General features: G+C 35.8%; 2 protein-coding genes across 10 annotated transcripts in view; one reads left to right on the top strand and one right to left on the bottom strand.

Moving 5' to 3' along the window:
* Positions 1-3,015: 3,015 nt before the first annotated feature.
* arf6b (ADP-ribosylation factor 6b) lies at positions 3,016-5,350 on the bottom strand. Of its 2 annotated transcripts, none has more exons than XM_056767986.1 (2): positions 5,245-5,350; positions 3,016-5,057 (listed from the first exon to the last, which is right to left on the bottom strand). In XM_056767986.1, exon 2 carries the CDS (start codon positions 4,463-4,465, stop codon positions 3,938-3,940), a length of 528 nt encoding a protein of 175 aa, XP_056623964.1. In that variant the 5' UTR covers positions 4,466-5,057; positions 5,245-5,350; the 3' UTR covers positions 3,016-3,937. The 2 variants fall into 2 exon arrangements, with proteins under 2 accessions (XP_056623964.1, XP_056623965.1); XM_056767987.1 differs by having other exon boundaries at positions 5,259-5,329.
* Positions 5,351-5,882: 532 nt separating this feature from the next.
* Positions 5,883-23,760, top strand: part of aspg (asparaginase homolog (S. cerevisiae)) — a 29,981-nt gene continuing 12,103 nt past the window's right edge. Inside the window, exons 1-12 of one of the 8 annotated variants that reach the window (XM_056767546.1) lie at positions 6,181-6,348; positions 6,942-7,009; positions 7,545-7,704; positions 9,757-9,886; positions 13,784-13,895; positions 14,147-14,272; positions 14,748-14,831; positions 15,594-15,720; positions 17,829-17,941; positions 20,497-20,682; positions 20,749-20,862; positions 21,209-21,328. In XM_056767546.1, the coding sequence (XP_056623524.1) occupies positions 6,333-6,348; positions 6,942-7,009; positions 7,545-7,704; positions 9,757-9,886; positions 13,784-13,895; positions 14,147-14,272; positions 14,748-14,831; positions 15,594-15,720; positions 17,829-17,941; positions 20,497-20,682; positions 20,749-20,862; positions 21,209-21,328 (1,356 nt within the window). In that variant the 5' untranslated portion in view covers positions 6,181-6,332. Of the gene's footprint in view, positions 5,906-6,180; positions 6,349-6,941; positions 7,010-7,229; positions 7,705-9,756; positions 9,887-13,783; positions 13,896-14,146; positions 14,273-14,747; positions 14,832-15,593; positions 15,721-17,828; positions 17,942-20,496; positions 20,683-20,748; positions 20,863-21,208; positions 21,329-23,760 lie in introns of those variants that run through there. The other 7 variants (XM_056767549.1, XM_056767550.1, XM_056767548.1 and 4 more) reach the window with 7 other exon arrangements.

Here is a 23,760-nt window from a genome sequence, read left to right as displayed (position 1 = left end):
ATAAAAAGGTACATGATAAGAGACCTTAAAGCTCATAGATGCTCCCCAGACAGAACAACCTGACCGAACATGAGATATCTTTCAATATGCAACCATTTCATATTGATGAACAGAAACAACATTGAGCATTTATGACAATTAAATAATAAGTACTGCATTTACCAAACCTGTTCAACAGAAACTAGCATGTAGCAGCCTTTAGTCAAGATGTACAAACAACCATGTTTACTGGCTATTTTTGTGTTAGGTGGTGTGATAAGGCTGTCTATGTACTACACACTGTTCATAATCATGCTCCGTAGCTGGTTCAATACAACCACCACCAGTGTACTTTCCCCTATAGCAACAAACACATTAAATAATTTAAACTAACTTAATCATGAATAGGCATCAAACACACCCCTATTTCATCCATCTGTTCTAAAACAAGCAAGCTCACGCTTTTTCTGATATGATCATTTAATTTAACGCACAGGCCTACATACAGTAGTCTAAGACAATAGTCAGGAAGGGTGAGGTGGTCGTGTTTATTCTTAAAAGCCACTCAGAACCACATACTGAGTGAATAACTGAAAAAAAATAACTGAAGAAAAAATTAGGTTTTAAACATTGTAAGGTTCAATAAATGATTTTTTTATTTTTAGGTGAGCTACACCTTTAAGTATGACACTGGATAGAAACTGATAGGACATCAGTTTCTGAAGATTTGCATGTTTCCAGAAAAAACTATCCTAGTATATATTAGTTATAAAATATATTAGTTTGACCCAAGCCAAATTTAGCACAAGAAATGTAAACAGTTTTTAATAAAATGTGGGTATACATTCTTCGAATTGCTACAATTAAGATTCATTAAGCATTTTATATTCATTCAGTAGTCCAGGGAAAAAAAAAATCAACATTATATTGCTAGCAGAAAACATTTACACACTCAATAGAAAAATTATAAACCAGATGTCCATTTCAAATTTTATTTATTTTGGGCAACACATCGAAAATATCTGATCTAAAATTATTGTTTGGGCATAATTAATGAGCCTTGTATTTATAAGACAGGTCCTATACACTAAGTCCAAGTTCCCTAGAATACATACTAGAGTAGAGAGTACTATTAATAGCATTTGTATCATTAGCTTAACACCAGAGCAGAGCAACACAAGCACCACCCAACCTCCCAATGCCAGGCAACACAACACACTGACCACTTCCCCTTACAGATCACCATGAGATCAGCTCAGCGCTAAAACCTCCCAAGCACACACATTGCTGAGCATGTGTTTGAAAAAATGGCGATTGGAAAACGCAGAGAAACATTTGTTGCTGTATTTTTACCATCCATTGGACCCCTGCAAAGTTAAAAATCAGAATAAATAGTAAGACTGTGTGAAGAAATACTGCAACAACACAACAGTGTATCTGTTGCAAGTTATTGATTCTGAATACTTGTGACAGAGACTGAGAATATTTATAACACTAAAGACCAATCAGGTTTAAAATGCAACAATTTGATGTGACTCCAGGTGGTTAAAAGTTAAACACCCCTAATTTGGAGCCTGGTGGAAGTGAAACTGGCCTGAGCGTAGTCGTTTGGAGAGACGTGGTCACACTTCCTCATGAGATAATGCTTGAAAACGATTGAAAAATTACAGCATTGATGTTAACACGTAAACCTTTCTGTTTTCGCTCTATATGCATTGGGGAGTTTGTCCATTTACCAAGCCGATCAGCAATAGTACCTGCTATCCTCCATATGCACTTAAGCAATTTTTGTGCCTTCATTTTAAAATTCAACAATTGCTTTCCTTGGGTTTGAAGGAAACATGATCCATCATGCGAGATAAAGCGGAGATGAAATAAATCCTTCAAACTTTTGACCTCCAGTTATTCCTAATCCTTACACAGCATTTTGAAATACCAAAGAGTTAGAGGTCATAAAACTCCTCTATAAAAACAGTCGGTGACTATCATCTGCTTTGTGATTCACACAGATCTAAACTTAATGTGACACACACAGTCTGTATAATAGCTAACTGTCAGGTCTCAACTAGTTAGACAACAAAAGTAGCAATAGCATTCATCCCTCAAGAATGGCTAACAAAGTAAACAGTCCTGAACATGAGAAAAATGCACCAGTTTTTTTTGTTTCACAACTACAGAAACTACTTCTGTCAAAACCTGTTTAATCAGCTCATTTCCGACAATACGAGATGTGGCTTTGAGTGATTTGAATACTGTCATGTTGAGAGTGGGAGAAGAAACAGTGTACTGGTTTAACAGTCATTCAAGATGGCGCCTCAGCAACAAGTGTGCGCAGCACTTGTTATTAACAGCTGTGTCAGCAAGAGCAGCATTTGTGCCGTCCAGTGACGGCCGCCCATTAGACTGCACAACAGCTTAGCAGCTGTGCGGCCTTTAGAGAGCAAGCGGGATACATCCTGTTTTTAAAGCTGGGGGTGTGTAGACAGGACCCGCCATTACACACTACTGCAAAACAGCACAAAGATTTTTTTTGGAAGAATAAATCAAATGGGTTTTTTTATGCAAATATGCAAAGAGAGTTGTCAGAATGTGATCTTCCCTATGAGTTAATTCAACATTATAAAAATGGAATGAAAATCTGACATGTTCCCTTTAAAAAGGTGTTTCTAGTTATGCGAGTTAACACATAAGGACGAGGTCAAACATTAAACCCAACACACATTCTTTACAATCTTATCTACCACGGATTCCAAAGTTCTCAGTGTCCCAGTCAGGACAATATACAGTACTAATACACATGTACTTCAAACCCACAGACACAGTCAAAGTGAGAATAAGTTACTCTGATGCATATCACCAGAACGAAAATTAAAAAGGAAAGAACAGTGCCAGTGGGAGGAATTTCCTAGCACAAAAAAGGCTCAGCAGACTTTCCATTTGACTTTGGCTTCTTAAATAACTGTGGAAAGTCCCATGCACCAAAAGCATAAAGTCAAAGGCGGCAGATTTGCTCAGAACAAGAATGAAGAAAACCTGTTAAAATGACTAAGTTTAATTTGAAGTTACACTTACATAGCTGTTTTGTACATTTTTCTCAAAATGAGTCAAGGAAAGAGATGAAATGAACAGGATCAAAAATTTCTCTTAAAAAATTGTCCACTCTACCATACAGGCACTACATTTGAAATGCAATAATGTAATAATCCCACATTTTAGAAAGAGAACTGCAAGTGAAAGACAATCTGTTCAATGTGATTGGCCTAAATGGTAAACGGGATACAAATGGCATCTCTCTGTCAACAATCCTTTTTTGAGAGCACAAAACATCACTCTTTTCGATTACGCTGTGTAAAGAGAAGCATGTCAATGGCAAAAGTGTTCCTTCCAGTATTATAGCCCAATACTTTTGCATAAAATGTTCCATGGACTCATTTACAAGTGGATTATTATTGGATGTCAGTGATATCATTCTTAAATGGGTTTTAAACCGTGCCATAACTTCACGCAGCTACTTACAGTCAGTATGCTACAACCTCCTCAGCAAAACCGCGCTGAGCTACAGTAGATGCCTGGACAAATCTGAACATTGCAGAACAAAATGTCTTTAACACATTGATGGACTTAAACTTTTAACTTTCAGTATTCAAAGAAAGAAGCTGAAGACAACAAAGATATAAAACCTATACTGTCAAAAAGAAAAAATAGAGACTCTTCATCCAGGAATGACTTTTCATGTTATAAGACACAGTCCGTGGTGTGTGACAAGTGTGTCACAATACACAGAAAACTAAAAGCAAGCCAAACCCATTAGGTTTCAAAACGATAACTTTGTAATGGTAATTTCAAACAAAAATAAATGTTACCTATAAATCAAAACATTACGAAAATGCATTAGAGGGCTCCGATTTTCCTCATATTGAGTTTATTTGTCCTAAACAGTCAGTGCCAAACGGTGTCATTAAGACTTGTAGTTAGATGTTAACCAAGTTAAGCCTTCATATAGTCCATCTCCGGTGGTCGCACATGAGGGCTGCACGTACCAATTCCTATCTCTGATGCGTGTCAGTCCCAGCTTCTCCTGGATTTCGTGCGGTTTCATGGCGTCAGGTAGATCTTGCTTGTTAGCGAAAATCAAAATGATGGCATCCCGCATCTCTCGGTCGTTAATAATGCGGTGGAGTTCTTGCCTGGCCTCGTCAATTCGATCTCTATCCGCACAATCCACCACGAAAATTAACCCTTGAGTGCCCGTGTAGTAATGCCGCCAGAGGGGACGGATCTTATCCTGTCCGCCGACGTCCCACACGTTGAACTTGACGTTTTTATAGGTGACCGTCTCCACGTTGAAACCGACGGTGGGTATGGTGGTCACGGACTGGCCGAGCTTCAATTTATATAGGATGGTGGTCTTCCCAGCGGCGTCCAATCCGAGCATCAATATTCTCATCTCTTTGTTACCAAATATCTTTGACAGCATTTTCCCCATCTTGTAAATTGTTCATAAATGGTTACCACCCTCCACAAAAGTTAGATACGGTTTGTTTAAGACAATACAAACTGATAAATGGATGTTTTTTTTTCTTCGAGATCTTTTTCTGGGAATGTCAAGTCTGGAAGTAAACAGGACGACGGGGGTGTGTATCGCGTTAATTGCCGGGCATAAAGTCACCGTTATGAGTAATAAAACAAGCACCAGAAGACTACTGAACTATTGATTAAGCGAGAGTACTGAAACTTTTAGTACTACACACTCGATGAAGAAGGTCTAAGCTCTTCAAAAACGACGAAAGGCAGCGTTTAAATATATTTTAAGAGCTTTTCCTGTGTGATTTTCAGTGCGGCGAGACCTCTTAAAGAACCAGCGGTGTTTCAAGACTTCCTCTTGACGCGTGAATGTCCTTCTCGGGGGCTTTTCCACGTCCTTCCCCCAAAATGTAACTGAATAGCAGCTAAAGACCTTCAGAGCCTCGACCGTGAAGCATTAAATTGGCTGGCCGGTGGGTCTGTCATCTGGGCTGTCCGAAGCTGAGCCGCATCGATTTCAACCGTCCCGAATTCGAATGGTGGCTCACGTGCGCCTGAGAGACAAGAGAGGCTCAGAGGGAGTGCCAGAAAAGAGCAACTTAGCCTGCTAGCTTAGCCGACCGAACAACCCAGAAAAGCTGGTCACAGACATTCTTTGCTTATTTTTCGACAGGTTACATGCAATATAATCATTAGTAATTTATTCTCATTCATTTTAGGGTCAAAATTGCTTTCGGTTACCTGCAAAGGCTCACCATTCTCTACCCGTGTCAACCCCGGTGTTCACTTCTACAATCAGCCGACAACCGCCGAGTAACTGTGAAATTGGCTACGTCAACACTAACCAGCGGAAATGGCTGTTGCAGCTCTATTTTCACAATAAAGGTCAAAACTGAGTTTGGAATCGACCTGCCAGTAGTTAACGTACATCAAAAATACATTACTACTATTAAAGTGAATTTGAATTCGTACGTGAAAGAGGTGTTAAATGTAATTTGTCAATAAAAATTAAGTATTTTGTTATGAATTGTGACAGGAGGAACATGTGTTTTATGATCCTAAATAGGTCGATTATTGACTGTTAATTATGGAAATATAATGTTTGTCTACAACACTATGTTTATACTATATTCCATTATGTTTTTTAAATAAAATAATAAACTGCCTATCAATGATAAATAATAAACTAAACTGTCAACCCCTCTGGATTTACTCTTTATATATAAGACATTAAATTGTAAGCATAAAATAATGTTTTGTCGACAAACATTCATGTATATAAAATGCTGCTTTTTTGCACCATTTTCTGAGGACTTTTGAACTGACAAAAGTTTCATTACGCATTCGTTACTCATCTTATGACGCATATACCGCCGAATAAAAAAAACCGGAAAAGGTGTGGGTAAAGATTACCTTCTTAAAATTGTTTGATTTTTGTGTTGCTGTGGCTTTACATGCTAGATAAGAACCATTATCCTAAATATAAAATTAGTTAATTCAACAACATATAAAGTTAGAACTTTAAGATAATAAATGTAAAGTAAATTATTATATTTGCCGTGTGTAATTCATTTTATTCGCTTTTTATTATATTTATATAATAGTACTACACCCCCACCAACATTTACATTTAGTCATTGGCGGATACGTTTATGTAATCTAGCTTTAAAATAAGAAAATGTTATATCGCTCTTAATTTTCCAAACAATATAGATAGTATTACGCTGCCCATTTCCAAAAGTATGCTAACACAAAAGCTAAATTAGATCAGAAGAAATAATAAAGCTGTAAAGGTTTCACACGCAGAAATTAAACCTGGATTTAGGTCAATGGTGACATCTACTGGTAAGTATAGATCACAACATTAAACAGGTCTATAGCTCCATTCAAAATATTCATTACATTCTCATGAAAAAATGCTATTTACGACATTAGAGGAGTCCTTACAGTGCTATCACATATAACTTTTTACAAGCTAAGTATCCAATTAAATAAATACACAGTCTAAGTATACCCCCCCCTACACAAAACAAGTATAGTCAAGGTGGTAGTGAAAATTAAGTACAAGAACAGTGTAGTATTGAGTATCGCATACTTATTTTCCAGTGGCATGTAAAAGAAAAGCTGTCAGTGTGGCATTGTTTTGAATATTATTGGAACAAGTAGTAGTATTTCAGAGTCAAATATTGCACATGGTGTAGATGTGTTATTGCACAATATGCAGTAAACACTGCATCAGGTATTACGCCATGGGAGGGCAATAAAAGTAACAGAATGTATAAAGATAGTATAATAGAAGTAGGCAGTATAGAAGCTTGGTATTATAGGCCTAATATATACTAAGTAGACATATACTGAGGTATACAGCGGATTAATTTATAAATGTAAAAAATAATTTTAAATTAAAAACTTTAGTCAAAAACATTTTTTTTCAATAGAATCTAAGACCTTCTGCATGAATAACTTGACTAAAGAAACTAAAAAAGACATCGCCTACAATTTTCTGGTAAGAAAACCTGTAAGCCTGATACATAAAGATTTTTGCATGCATATAAAAAATAAATGAATATAAATATGCATATAAAAAAATTAAAAAACACTAACTCTTTCTATTAACAGGTATTGGTCTAGCTTTTGTTGAAACCAGTAACTTTGTATTGACACCTATTGTATTATTGCTCCTGTATGACATACGCTTATTGCTCCCTAAACTCTTTGTAAGTCGCTTTGGATAAAAGCGTCTGCTAAATGACTAAATGTAAATGTAAAGCTCGTACTTAATACAAATTCATTATTCTGGTATACTATACGATAATATTATGTAATATACGCATCCTCATTTCCAGGCACGTTTCAGATACTGTAGGTGCTGTCTCTTTAAGAAACACAGTGGGTATTGGGGTAGCTAGTAAAGAGGCGAATCAGATATGGCGGAAAGTAAGTGTACTACCTCGGCTCCGTCCTCAGCAAGCACAATCTCGCTGGGTCGAGCCCTGTCCCACAGCAGGTTAAATCAACTTGATCAGTCCGATGTGTTTCAGTCACAGACGTCTCTTAGCCGGGGCACCATGGGACAGGGTCGAAGGAGGAGGAAATCGAGCACCCCCAGTATAGAGTCTCTGGATATTAGTCCCAGTTCTGAAGCAAGGGTTTTGGTCATAAACACCGGCGGAACCATCGGAATGACCTACCACAATAACGGTAAACACATGACTGCTTGCAGGATCATATGTAACAAATGATTTATTTAGCATGAAACTGAAATGGAATTACACGATTATGTCTTTACACGTAACTGTACACACATTGGGACCTGACTAAGCAAAGAGTAAGGTAATATAAACAACATGCCCTTAAAGCGTGTGTGATATTACGTACAGTATTTATAAAAAACACGCTTTAAAATGTATTTTCACTGCACAAAACAATCCACCGACATATGTAAAGATCATGGAGTTCATATTAAGCAGAGCATCCACATGGTGTAGTTCACTATGTAAACTTTACACATGTCACAGGATGTTGGTATGTTCACTATGTTAGCTTAAAATGTGCGCCTTGTGATGTCTTTATTAAAAAAAGCCACTTAGCTTTATATTAAGCTTCTTCATGCTTTTATGTGTATGACCAAAAAACATAAGTATGCAGGCCTAATTTCCAAATGTATCTCCAAAGTACTTGTGTACCCAAATAGTGATTATGGGATATTTGAGGTTTATTCTCAAAACTTGTCATTGTTGTCTTTATCACATAGTGAATGAACTGCAATGTCTAATGGCATATTGAACTTTAGTGAAATATCAACAGCCAATATAACATACATTGATACATATATATATATATTCATCTCGTTATATAATGCCCAGCTGTGATCCTGGATAAAAACTGAGCTACACACATGGTGATGTAATTACTGTATGTAAAGTAAATATTGAGAGAGGTTTTGTTTTCATATTTCTAACATAATTGAACCAAAGTTGGTGCGTCGTAGATCATTTTATTAGCATATTTCATGGACAGTACACTTAAATATTTGTATCGTAGCGCTATTACTAGACCATACTTGTTTTGAATTTAAATGAACAAAAAATGTAGTTGGGAAAAATGATCAATATTTGGAAGGTTGTTTAAAAATTCTGCCTTTTAAAGAATTGACAAGGACAAACATGACATTTTTTGACTTGTATGTTATCACATTTTGGGTTTTGTCAACAGCTTTTATGCAAATCTACTTCAAGAAAAAAAAAGTGGCTTCCTCCAAACAGTATTGCTGTTGTAAGCCATGCTCTACCAGTTTGGTTACAGTTCAAGGACAAGAGCGCTTGTAGCCAACAGAGAACTGACTTTTTCCATGAAACTAAACTCAATTGTATTTTCCAGTCTGCTGCAAACAAATAGGCCTAGTAGGGTTTACATGATCAACCCTAGTATTTCTCAGTTGTTAGGGCATTGCTCTAGCAATGCCAAGGTCATGGGTGTGATCCCAGGGAATTATACATATTCAGAAACAAATGTAAAGTACAATGCAATGTATGTCACTTTGGATAAAAGCGTCGGTCAAATGTAATTGTAAGTACTATGCACAGCGCCACATCCAGTGTGGACAAATTTGTAATTGTAATGGGTTCTAATGTTTTTTTTTTTCTTTTGTCGTGTCGTGTCGCATTGCGCCGTGTCTGGTGTAGACACATAGTACTTAAAAAAACCTTAAATCTTAAGACCAAGGCTATATTTAAAGTGGACGCCTCTTTTTAAATTTAAGCTTGTTTTGGTATTTTTGATACTTTTCAAATGCTTTTTGTTTTTATTATCAAATGCCATCTTATTGTTTATATATCTTCATAGAAATTGTATTAACTGTGATAATTTATATATATATTTTTTAATATTCACAATTTTATAAAGTCATGCATAAAGAGTGAAACAATTATTTATCGGTTTGTATTTAGGATAAAATTCTAGCAAGGGAATTTGCTTTAGCATAAGTATTTTAATTACGACACAAAAACTTTCAACAGAATACTATCAAGCAATACTGAGAATTGACTCAAGTGAGTAAAGGTATGTGTGTGATGGATCCAAACACTGCAATTCCACATCTGTAGTTATAATGTTTATGACTAGTCTTGAATTACCTTGATAATGTTTATGACTTTGATGTGTGCTTTACAGCATTTGTTATCAAATGTGTCTTTGATTATAATCTTATCAGCGTTTCTTCTGTTCTTATCAGAGTTTCTTATATCTCTTCAGTGCTGTCTCCAGAACCAAGCGCTCTAGTCAAAACTTTACGAAAGCTTCCCAATCTGCACGATGAGCAGTATGCACAACAAACCAGACTGTATGACTACTACGAGCCTCCCGAGAACACACTGGTGCTGCCGTAAGTTTTCACATTGTGCTGTTAACTGTGTTAGCAGCAATAACATATAACGTAGTCATATGTGGAGTTGTTGTCTTATAGATATTATGGTCTAGGGACTTTGTAAATTAAAGCTCACTTGTGTTTTTTAATTTACTGGTTCTATCACACATTTTCTGTCATCAACTTTATTTGTAAATATTTTAAAATACAGATTTTAGATTAGATTAGATTATTGCAGTCTTCTTAATGGGTAATTAATGAATTAAGGTGTTTCTGTTATGTAGCCCATGGAGGGTGCTGTTTCCTTAATATTAAGACTTGTCAAAATTTACAGATATAGATACTGTGTGTGTTATTTTGACAGGAGACACACTCAGGCAGCTGATCATCTATTTCATGGGTCTGGTAGCATAATGTTTGCCCTTGTGGGATGAAATATTTTATATATATACATACGTAGATAAGCACATGCAGAACTATGTATCGACAGATGTGCTCAAATTTGTTGGTACCTCTCCACACAAAACGAAGAATGCACAATTTTCTCTTATGTAAATAACTTGAAACTAACACAAGTAATTTGCATCCACCATTGTTTATTCCATATTTAATAGAAATCAGACTTGCTTTTGATTTTTTACTCTATTTAATATTCTAAATAACATAACAAATGAAAATGTGATGAACAAAAATAATGGGATCCCAAACCTAATATTTTATTGTACAACCTTTAGAAGAAATGAGACTTCTGCACCTGTTAACAGGTAGTTTGGTCCACTCTTCCTGAGCAAACTGCTACAGCTGGCTCAGGTTTGATGTGTGCCTTCTCCATACCTTCAGAGCTTTCCATAGATGTTTGATGGATTCAGATCAGGACTCATAGAAGGCCACTTCAGAATTGTCCAATGTTTTGTTCTTATCCATTCTCGGGTGGTTTTAGCTGTGTGTTTTGGGTCATTATCCTATTGGAGGACCTGCGACTGAGACAGAGCTTTCTGACACTGGGCAGTACATTTCGCTCCAGCATGTCTTGATAGTCTTGAGATTTCATTGTGCCCTGCACAGATTCAAGGCACCCTTTTCCAGATGCAGCAAAGGAGCCCCAAACATAACCGAGCCTCCTCCATGTTTCACTGTAGGAATGGTGTTCAGTTTCTTTGAAATCTTGAAAGTCTTTTTTATGATTTTCATTCAAAAATGGAGTCCTCCTGGATCTTCTACCATGCTCAAAAAGCGATGGATGGTGCGATTAGAAACTGACTTGCCTTCAACTTGGAATTCAGCTTGTATCTCTTTGGCAGTTATCCTTGGTTCTTTTTCTACCATTCGCAGTATCCTTCTGTTCAATCTGGGGTCGATTTTCCTCTTGCAGCCCAGGGAGGTTGGCTACAATTCCATGGACCTTAAACTTCTTAATAATATTTGCAACTGTTGTCACAGGAACAACAAGCTGCGTGGAGATGGTCTTGTAGCCTTTACCTTTACCATGCTTGTCTATTATTTTCTTTCTGAGCTCCTCAGACAACTCTATCCTTTGCTTTCTCTGGTCCATGTTCAGTGTGATGCACACAATGATACCAAACAGCACTTTTTTCAAATAGGCTGGATGACTGATTACAAGATTGGATACATGATTGATACTATTTAGAGAAATAAATTTGAAATATCACTAAAATCCAATTATGTATTATATTTTCAAATGTGTCCAGGCCATTTTAGAATATATTTGTAGAATAAGCAATAATTCATCTCTTTCCACAGATTCTTTGCTTTATTCTATGACATGTCAAAGGCATGCGAGTATACATGATACAATAGCTTTTAAATTCATCAATTTTCAGGAGGAATGAAGCATTATTTCAAGGAGCTAAGGGTACCAACAAATTTGAACATGTTTGTATAATGTCTGCATGCTTTGTGCAGTATTTTGCCCGTTCTTGCTTCTGCAATAGCTAAGCCTCTATACTTTGTAATGCTTCAAGAATAGCAGATTACTTATGATGGATTTTATGTTTAAAAACTAACCGAAAGCACAAAAATATTTCATTAAGTTAAATATTTCATATCAACTGTGTTCTGAGCAACCCACAGGTCTTATTTATTTAATGCAGTTTGATAAGTTCGATGTAGAATTTTTGCGTATGGCTCATCTGTGGAGCACAAAGATAATAATTTTGAGAAATGTCTCAGTGGTTGTGTCGACAGAGTGAAAGTCATTTGGTTACCAACAGTCTATCTATTCTATTCCACATGATAAAATAATTTCATTTTTTGGTTAAACTATTCCTTTATGGTTGATATTTGGGGCTTTGATGATGGCAAACCTACTGAAGTCATCCTTGCTCTATAATGTATAATTTTCTTTTTAGTAAATTTTGTGTAATTTATTATTATTATTGTGTAAGTGTATTTAATTGCCACAACCTCTGTTTGCTTTGCTATTATTAAATTGTAATATTTTGGAGTTATTTATAAGCAAGAAAAAAAGCCTAACTATATAGATATATATCATATTTTAATGTTTTGATCATGAAAAATGTTAGCAATTTTAGCTGGATGTCATATCTTTATGAGGATAATTCCTGTATTTCCACGTTTTGATTTTGAATTTCTGATCTGGATTTAAACCAGAGACCCCAATCATCCTTTTTGTTATAATGAGTGTTCTTTCATTCACATAAAAATTGCTGCCTTAGATACATTATTATTTTTGTTTAAAAGCCTTAAAACTATTGTTGCTATTATTAAATCTTTCCCCGCTTTATAAAAGGTTGCACCAGATGACTGACAAGTGCTTTGTTAAATGTTTAAATTACTATTAATGAAAGATAAGAGTCTTGTAAAGGACATGTCAAAACGACATCAGTTTCTGTCTCTTTCTGTATTATTGGGAACTCTGCTTGTACCTGTTTTAAACTCTGTATTAGGATTGGTGACGGTGGTACCCATAGCAACATTGTTTGGTATATGAATATGTTACTTGGAAATATGAGCAGGTTAAATTTTCTCCTGTACCGCCCTTTCATTTATATGATCATAAACATATGTTTGTGCCTGCATATCTGAGTGTAGGCTAATTTGAACAGTTGGTCCCCTTCATCGCAGTGTGTGTTTGTGACAGTCTGCTTCGTCCCCTGTTGTTCCATTGATCTACCAAACAGGGCTCGGGCTGCACCCTCCTCCGTGTCTTTATTTGTTGGGAGGGATTAAAAAAAATATTTTCCACAAGCCAAAAGCAGCCACCTGACTCTGTTTGCTCATCTGTACACCTAACAAGGGTGGCCCAATGTAACAGCACTTGTGGGACCACATTAATATTTATGGGTTTTTTGGATATGCCACCCGTTTTTAATTAGGACATGTAGGTCATTCTAATCTGCCCACTCTTATGTGCTTAAATGGGGAAAATCCCGACAGAGCGCTCCCCCTCTTCATAACAATAACCCCCACCGTCATCGGGAGCCGCCCCCCTGAGCGATGAGCAAAGTCTAAGGTCTGCTTCTTCACAACATTTGCTCATCCCACCTCCCCTTGATGCACAAAATCACACAAATACACAAGGACCTGCTCTCAAAGGGCCATAATCTTCCAGTCTGCACTTTTGCTTTTCACTATACGGGACGCCCCGCTGCTTGACCAGACGAGCCCCTAAAATCGACTTGCTCTTATTTTCCCTTCCCCCTTTAGCTTTTTCTGAGAAAACCCGAACTCGCCCCAGCTTGTTTGTGAATAATCTGTCCATTTATGTAATATCTGGCCTTGTTTGTTCGTTTTTGACTGGTTTGATTTAATTAATTCGTGTTCGGCTACAAATAGCGTTGGCTTATTTCAATAAAATGTGTTTCATTTGGAGCTTGTTAATGTTTCATTTTTTAAACATTATTCTCATTTTTACACTCTTTTTTTTTACCACAGATGGTCCAAACAGAATAAGAGGATCGTGTATACGGTTTTAGAGTACTCTCCTCTGCTGGACTCCTGCAATATGACCACTGATGATTGGGCTACTATTGGAAAAGACATTGAGGTGGAACACACAAACCATTTGATTGTGTACAATTTACCTTTGACATCAATTGTATTAACAGAATCTTCATGGCGCACGTATTGGAGATGTTTATTTAGTTTGTGATTTCCTTGTGATTTGTGGATTTAAGAAATATATTGCTAAAATATTAATAAAGTATGCAAATCTGCTTTTTTAATATCAAATGTTTGTGTATTCGGAAATATATACTGTAATGCTATTACAAAATATGACTTCAATCATGTTCATAGAAACACTACGAGAAATACGATGGCTTTGTTGTCCTGCACGGTACAGACACCATGGCATACACAGCTTCTGCTTTGTCGTTCATGTGTGAGAACCTGGGAAAGCCTGTCATCCTCACTGGCTCACAGGTAATGTACTTTAACCATCATTACATTTGTCTGTATTATTTTATTTGCTTATTATTTTTACTCTCCATTGCTCACATTTAGTTTAAGGATGCTCTTCAAATGACACTGTTGCTTGCTTGATGACCAAGTACGCCAATTTTGAAGAAGTTTGAGTAGTGAACGGATTGTTTGTTGTTGTGCAAATTAGATGATTTGGGGTTTGTGTAAACATTGATGGAAATCATTTTCACTATATATTGAAATATATTGGTTATGTTCAGATGGGATCATGAAAAATGTATAATGGATTTTCTATTTCCTGGGACAAGGACAAACAATAAACAAAAGACCTATGCACAAAAGACTGCATGGTTTCAAAGTTTAAAACAACACCTGAAGTTCAACTATGAAATATTGCTTTCAGTATTAACTTTAAACTAGCTGGCATCAAAACAGTGTGTTGTTTAGAACTTGAAAACCATCTTGTGTTTGGCAGGTGCCTATTTATGAAATGAGAAACGATGGTAGGGACAACCTCTTGGGGGCGCTGTTGATAGCAGGACAGTTTGTCATTCCGGAGGTGAGACACCCTTTTGATCTTGCTGTGAGATAGACTAGAACCATTACACATACAGAAAACAATCAATATTCGTTTTATAAAACATATTTTACAGCTTGTGTTAAAGTGATGAAAATTCTGTCATCATTCACTCACCCTTTTGTCATTTCAATCTGTATGGCTTTATCCTTCCGAAGAACCCACAAAAAAAGATATTTTGAAGAATGTTGTTAACTGGCACCCATTCACTTGCATTGGTTTTGTGGCCATACAATTGGAGTGAATGGGGGCCACTGCTGTTCGGTGAAGAACATTCTTCAAAAGATCTTCTTACAGGTTTGAAATGACAAGAGGGTAAGTATATTTTGTTGTGAACTATCACTTTAATATAGTTTTGTCTTTAACTCTCCCACTCTCTTTTATTCAGTGTTCTTTAAATCTGAAATCAGTTTTCTGAAACACGAAATGAACATATTTAACACTGTTCAAATATATGCATAAATCCTGAAGATATTTCATTTCTGTCATTTGTATTAGGCAAAAATATATTGTTTAACCATAATGAGGTAGACAAGACTACATCCAACTGTACACCACCTGTCAAACAAGTCTGTACAAGTTTAGAAGGGCCCGTGATGGAGTGTTCTAATAAGGGCTGACAGAGAACTGGAATCACTGGTGGAAAATACTTACGAATAATAAAGAAACATTTAAAATGATATAGTATATGTCTGAATTAAGTTAAAGACATGAAATTTTCATTTTCTGCCTTTGTCTTTACAGGTTTGCCTCTACTTTCATCATAAACTTTACAGAGGTAACCGTGTCACCAAAGTGGATGCTGGAAGCTTTAACGCGTTTAGCTCACCAAACCTGCCGCCATTGGCCAATGCTGAAGTTGACATCAAAAGTAACTTTTGATTTATCAACTTTAATGCTTTGCTCTGCTCAGAAATTAGTTAATTTAATTAAGTAAATTATCCCAAACAAAAACAGTACTAATAGGAAAATATTAAGTAAACAAATCTTCAGTAAGTTACTGGCAAATCTGCTGCAAAATTACAATTACAATCTATTATCATTTACTCACCCTCAAGTTGTTCCAAATCTCTACAAATTACTTTATATTTGGGAGAATGTTTGTAATAAAGCAGATCTGGGGCACCTTTGACTATCACACAGTGTTCATTTTTTACCGCAAATTTTGATTTAGTTTTAGTCATAGACTTCGGACGAAATTTAGTTATACCCATCATTTTATCTTTAGTCTAGTTTTAGTTGACGAAATATGAAAAATATTTTAGGCGACTAAATCTACATTATATTTAGTCTACTAAAGTCTAACTGGTTTAACTGATTTACTTGGTGTGATTAAATGTTCCTTACAAAGATTAACTAGCCTGACATCATTTACTTGACCTTAGAATTAAATTTGATCGGGTCATTACCTTTATTTTTCAGATAAGTTTAGTAACTAGATATGCAGTGTTGCAACACGGAGGATATTAGTCTACGACATGTACCAGTTTATTGCCACATTTTGCCTCAATTGAAGGCCGAATTCCTTCAGTTCATTCAACCAATGAAAGCTCTGACAGGGCTTACATTTAAACGCTTCTCTAACACTACTCTGTTTCTAAAGATAGCGAGTAACAATTGTTGGATAGACATAATTTTAACATTGAGAATAAAGTTGGTTTTCAAGTAGCATTTTTAGTCAAATTTAGGTTAACGTTTTATTAATGCGCAAGGAAATTTCAAATTTTTATATTGCAGCTGCTGTAGCCTGTTACTTTTAGATTTTCACATAATTTAACTGTGGTGGTGAATTAAATTTTCTAAAGTTAAAATATAGACCGTTTCATCGGACGCACGTGCCTGGACTGCAGTTAAGTTCTGGTCTGTTTTTTTTTTAGGTGTGGCTAGTGTCTAATCATAATTATTATATTTTATTTAATTTATGTTGATATTTATTTATATTATTATTTTATTGTATAATACTTGTATTAAATAAACAATTTGTTAACTTTTGTTGTATGTTAATTTTATTAAATAAACATTTTGTTGAATCGGCCCTGTAGTTTTGACGCATTTAAAGAAACCTTATGGTACATTGACATCTAGTGATTGAGCTTGGTATCACGTCTAAATTCAAAATAATGGAGAGGCAAGTTTAGCCAAGAAATGGTTCTTCTTCTCTTTTGCTTGTTATCAGAAATCCTCTGCAGGCACTCTATTGTTTGCTAATGTGTACCGGAAGTAAAGGGCAGTCCACGAATGTAAAGTTTATTTATGTTTTTTGCTTTGAAACCATCTATACCATGCCATCTATAAAAAAACTGAATTTATTACTTCTGTCTGAAGATCAACGATATGTTTTAAATTGTAAAGAATGCAAAGGCCCAATTTACTAACAGCTTGCGGCAATGCAAACGCCTCACTGTAAAACTTTGCTGTAGTTTTGCAGCAGGTTTGCCTGTAACCTACTGTATATTTAATTTTGTTTTAAACACAAATTTACCTAGCGTTATTTATGAAGTTTTAAATATATTGCTAGAAAACCAAACAAAAATGGTCAGCAATGAAAAGGCTCGCAGTGAAAATTAGCGCTGACAAGGCGTGAACACAGCTGTTTTTGCGTCTGACCTTATTGCATAATGCGTTTGTAGGAGTTTCCTATTCAGATTCAAACTTTATGGGAGAAGAGTATTTAAATGAATCATGCAATTCAATTTACTAATGTTTGCTCTTGTTATTGTACTGGTATTTGCGTTTTTATTTAACACCCAAAAAAGCATGTCTTAAATCCTGCGCTAATTTGCGCTGCTCTTGGTAGATTGTGTTGCACCTGTTTTTTTATTTATGTTGCGCCTTTTTAACCAGCAGAAATTTCCTCTCCCATTTGTGCTTCTTTAAAATTGCGGTCTCAAGCTGTTTTGCCCGGTTTTGTGTATCTGATATGTAAATTGTTAAATGTTATATTAAGCATTTTGCTAAAAACCATTTCTTACTTTTCAGTTAACTGGGATACTGTATGGCGAGCCAACACAACAACTAAATTCACCGTCAGCACAGAGATGAATCGTAACGTGGGTCTCCTACGTATTTTCCCGGGAATCACTGCTGAAACAGTAAGGCTGTGTGGTAATAACGCTATAAGCCCCAAGAAGCAGTGGATAAAGTGCATTTTATAACAGCTTATATACTCCCTTAGCTGTTACAAAATGCACTGTAAACCACTGCTTCGTGAGGCTTATTGCTTTTATAAAACGGTTATTCCATATGCGTAGCAAGGTTTCATAATATAAAGTAAATAAAGTGATAATTGGGCTACGTAATGCGGGGTGTTTTATAACGGCTTAGAACTCAACCAATCAGAATCAAGGACTACAACTGACTGTTTTATAATAATATTTTTATATTTACCTGTACAATTCCTATGTGAAGCAGAAGGAGAAGTTTAGCATAATGTGTTGTGTGGTGTTTTCCATATTTAGAAAATTTGCTGGCTGACATTACCATGCTCCAAAGATATGAATAATGGAATTAAATTTGGTGTTACTCTAAAATCTTATTCATTTTGTTTTTAGTTCATTCACAGACATTGTGTTGTGGTAGAAAAATGTGTTCAGAAATATCTGAATACATATCTGGTGTAATTTGTTTTTTGGGAATGAGATTTAATAGCTACAGCGGAGGGGAAGATTTCTGTTTATATAATGATATATATGGGGAATTCCATTAAAATGTCAACCATACCACGAAAAAATTCTCTCTTCAAATTTGTAGAGCATTTGTTTTATTTTTGGTTCATGATTTTTCATAGTAAGGTAAGTGCCATTTTCAGGATTGTCACATCTATAATGCTACATATTAATCATAAATGGACACAAGAAAATGAATATAAAGTAACTATTTTATGTTGTATAAAGGGCCATCCCTTCTCCATTCATTGCGTATTATTGCATCAGGATTTTGCATTTTAATTTATAGAAATCCTACAAAGTGTATCGTCTCCCAAATTTTTTATTTATTTTTGACTCATCAACAAGGGTTCAGTAAAATATAAACAGATTCTCTCCATTCTATGAGCATTTTTATGTCACATCCACAAGGCAAAATGTCATGTCCATAACGCTAGAATTGCCCCTATGGGCTACTTCTATGTAGCTTTTGTAGTTATGTAGTTCTTTTGTTGATGTTTTTGTCCTCCATAGTATTCTGATAGTAGTCTTTTTCGTTTTTCACAAATAGAAAAAATCGAGGTGAAATAAACAATGACTGAATTCACTTCTACCGTAAGGTTCGCTGTAGCTTCTTGTTTTAGCCACCTGTGCTCAGTGCTGGTAACTAGCGGCTGTTATTTGTTCTTTATGTAATGAGACAGAGTTATGGAGCATGTCTAATTCTTTACGAAAAAGCCAGGAGTTAGCACTACCGTTTACGCCATTTCTATTTAGAGCAGTGGGGGAAGGAGCAAATATTTACTATCTCAATCTGGCTGTTGTGCCATGCACTGCCTGAGTAGATTTTTTATCTTCATTTATGACCTCAGGTTTTATGGCAGATCCTTCACATACGCTTCTGTATTTTTTACGACTCCTCATCACGTTCATTTATAGCCTTAATGCTAATAACCACTTCCGTAAAAAATCTGATTAAAATAAAATGGAGCTGTAAAGAAATTGGTGAACTGTTAATATAGTACATGACTATGATTGTCACAAGTTATAACACAATAACTGTAGGCGCTGTGATGGTTTCAGCTACTTATGCTAAGAGTTAACAGAACTGTTTACTAACAGTTACTGTCTTAGTAACTAGAAATGTATGCTAGCCATCGTGTTGCAACAGATTTATCTTTCATTCGACCCGAGTTAAAACTCAATGATAGTGTCTGTGGTATTTTCATATGTCCTTGGATGTGCAGGTGTTTAGGAGCAACTCCAGATGTGCTGTAGTGGGCATGGGGTCCACCAGGGCTTTAATTTAATCTACAGCGTTGTTATTTCTTTTCTCTGTGGGACTATGGCCCCACACACCCAAAAGTACAACAATGTGGAGACGCGATGGAATAGTCTCCCCGTTGGGACACTTAATGAGAAAATTAAAACATAAAATCTTCGATGTTATTAAAAGGATCCTACATAGAAAAGCTCTGTTTCTACACGTAACCTTAAGGTTAATATAAAATGAAAATGAAACAAAATTTATATTTCACTAGTATATTTCAGTATATATAGTATATATATTCACAAATATTTCATAATTTAGCATTATTTTAAAGAGAGAAAATGTCTTTCTAATGTAGCTTTACTGTAATCGTGCCAATGGGTAAAGTTAGATGAAATAAAAACCTATGGGTGTGAAGTGTTTGGCTTAACAATGGAAGACATAACTACTCGGAAACTCATTTGAAAGTAGGAAATGACTTTTACAGGGTTTGTTTTGGTGCTGAAAACGTTGTGCCTTGCTCACTTCACTTGTACCACAGTAACCTAATGCTAATACTAATACTAATGTAGTAAAAGTTAAAGCAAAAATATCAAATGATAACTTTGAAAAAGAAAAAACTCCCTTAACGTCCACGTTCAACATCCTGAGATAAGCCCTGTTGGAAATGATTTTGTTATCAAATATTTTGTAACATAAGAGAAGTAAAATGGGTTGCAAATTCTTTATTCAGGTCAGGGCCTTCTTACAGCCTCCTATGGAGGGAATAGTCCTGGAAACGTACGGCAGTGGTAATGCTCCTGACAACCGTGCAGACCTGCTGGAGGAGATCCGTAAAGCCACCGAAAGAGAACTTATTATGGTGAACTGCACCCAGTGTCTAAGGGGCTCCGTCACAACCTCGTACGCCACTGGCAAGGTATGGCTGTTTGCTTGTGAATAGCTTTATTCCAACAGCATGTAATCCCTCATTGTTCTCTGTCAGGCTCTGAGTGATGCGGGTTTGGTCGCTGGGTGTGATATGACCCCAGAAGCTGCTCTTTCAAAACTTTCCTATGTGCTGGCAAGAAAAGATCTCAGCACGCTAGAAAAAAAGAAGGTATGCAAAGTATTCTGACAATATGTATTTAATGACATATACAGTATGGGTGTTATTTCAACTACCTCTAGGAAGCTCACTATACCATACCGCTGTTATTTGTGCTTTTTATGTATAAACTGTAGATGTAAGTGTTCTAATTCTAGTGTCGGACCTAGACATTAAATCTACAGTACATCTTGACAGCACAAACAGTTCTTTTCTAATGGTCCAAAGAGCCGTTGAAGAAACACCTCACAAAAATAGCTTGAACTGAAGGCCAGTTTTGACTCTCTTGGAGCAGCTCGCTCCATACGGTGCGAGACGTGTTATTTTAAACTGTCAAAACATGTTATTTGTTCAAAAGATGCTGAGCCGCAATCTGCGTGGTGAGATGATAACTGACCTGGATGGGGCAAAGCTTTCTCTCAGCGACAGTCGCTTTATTCAAGTTATTGCCAAGTCCCTCAGCATTAGCTGTAAAGAGGTGAGGACCATGCATGCAGTTTATATATTATACTGTTGATCAGTTGAAACAGTCAGAGTTTATACTGTTCTAAATATTATAGCCATATTTAGAGCTAAAATAGGTTGTGATGACCAGCAATTAGTGCAGATAAATATAAATAAGAATAGGTTTAACTTTATTGTCATTGCACATGAAAACAATATATGTATAGATACGTACCATGGGAACATACGGAAAATAGGAGCATACAGAATGTGAATATATAGAAAGTGCACATGTAAATGTATATCTATATTAGTGGTGGGCCGTTAACGGCGTTAGTGAGACTCTTATCGCGCAATAAAAAAAATGTCGCCGTTAATCTATTCTCAAAGCTGGGTTGGGAGCTGGGTCTATACTACGCAAGCTATGATGACTTTCACCTTGATATTTTAGCGCGGATGTATACCAGCTTAACTGCACTGTACGGGGCGAGAACGAGATTTTTCAACTCGCGTGATTCGCGTCATTCGCGGAAGCAGAAGCCGCCTCATCATCTCATAACCAGGGCTTCATTCGCGTCCTTAGCGCAGCAAGTAGGTCTATTGGCTCTTTGCATTAACATATAAATCACTCGCGCTTGACACGCCATTCGCGTTTGGTCTGAACACAACATAACGTTACTGTGAAATTACTGCATCAAACGTGACGTGCTAACATGGATGCAGCTATGAAGCCGCCGGGTTTGCTTCAGGGAATATTAATTTTTAAGAAGCTTCCCAATAGAAACATCGACAAGACTAAGGTTGTTTGCACCTTGTGCAATGCGGAATTGGTTTAAAAAAACACTTTCTCTCAACAGGTAGTGGTCTAGCTTTAGTTGAAACCAGTAACTTTGTATTGAGATCTAATGTATTATGGCTCCTGTATGACATATCGGTTGTTGCTCCCTAACTCTTTGTAAGTCGCTTTGGATAAAAGCGTCTGCTAAATGACTAAATGTAAATGTACTGTAGGAGCTCTTCCAGTCTCAAGTACCACCTAAACGCAAATCATCCCTTAGCTAATGCGGAAGTAAACACAAGTTCATCTTATTGAACATAATTTAATTTTCATCACCAATTATCATAGTAGAACAGCTTTCTCAAGCAGTTTGTGATGCATTTTGGAAACAGGAGATGAGCCCCTGGTCTAATGCGCCACCTGACTTGAGAAACCCGTTCTCAAAGACTTACTTTTAGTCATTATTTGGGTAGCAGACATATTCTGAATGCCTTCAAATGAGCCATTTTAATCTAGATTAATCTAGATTAATCTTGGAATTAATCTAGATTAATCTAGATTAAAAAAATTAATCTATGCCCACCACTAATCTATATACAGTATATTGCAAATATATGCAGAGTACAAGATGCATACAGATATACAGAATATATACAGTAATTAAACAGAGAACAGACAGAATAAAGTTCAGTGATACAGTGCAGTTCTGAGGGATATACAGACATATATTGAATGAATATTGTATGACTATACAAAATGTTTATGAATATACATCATATATTGGAAGATACAGAATGTGGATGAATATACAGAGTATATGATTGTACAGAGTATCTTTTTCACAATTCTAGTGAGCTGTTTGTGCCATGACTTCCACGTTCTGTTTTAGGACAAAGTTGAAAAATATCAGTGCTGTCAAATCGATTTATTGTGATTATCGACTCCAAAATAAATGTTTGTGTTTTAATAATATACAGTGCCTTGCAAAAGTATTCAGATCTGTGTCTTGATACAATCCTGTCTCAGAGCTCTACTGGCAGTTCATTTGACCCTTATGTCTTGGTTTTTAATTTGATATGCATTTTCAGCTGTTGCGCCTTTTATTGAGCGGTATGTGCCGCTCCAGATCAAGGTTAACTCCACTCGAAGTGAAGAAACATCAACAAGCAAAGCTAATGCTTCTGAGCTCAATTCCAGGTGTCCCAGAAAAGGGAATGGACACTTATGCAATGTACTTATTTCAGTTTGTAATTTTTTATAAATTTGCAAAGTTTGTTTTTGTTGTCATAATTTTGCATTGAGTGTAGATTGTATTTCTATTTATGTAAAGTGGTTTGAGATAAGACAGCAAGATAACAAAGTGAAGGGGGATGGATACTTTTGCAAGGCAGAGTATGTGTGTGAGTTTTTTATATTTATTTGATATTTTTTTGTTATTTATTTGTTATTTATTAACTAAACAAACATATATACTTAAGAAATGTATGCATAATATATACAGTATTTATATTTATGTATAATATAAATTATATTTAAATATAATAATGTATACATATTTTCGTAAATTTTTGTTATACATGTATGTGTGAGCAGTTATATACATTTCACATACATGCACACACAAATGAATTATATCAACATAAAATTTGTTTTGGAATAACGACAGCACTAAAAATATTATTGTTTCT

Source organism: Triplophysa dalaica, chromosome 15 (genome assembly GCF_015846415.1).
Source record: "Triplophysa dalaica isolate WHDGS20190420 chromosome 15, ASM1584641v1, whole genome shotgun sequence".
Classification (NCBI taxonomy): domain Eukaryota; kingdom Metazoa; phylum Chordata; class Actinopteri; order Cypriniformes; family Nemacheilidae; genus Triplophysa; species Triplophysa dalaica.
This window is presented reverse-complemented; position numbering and strand designations above follow the sequence as displayed.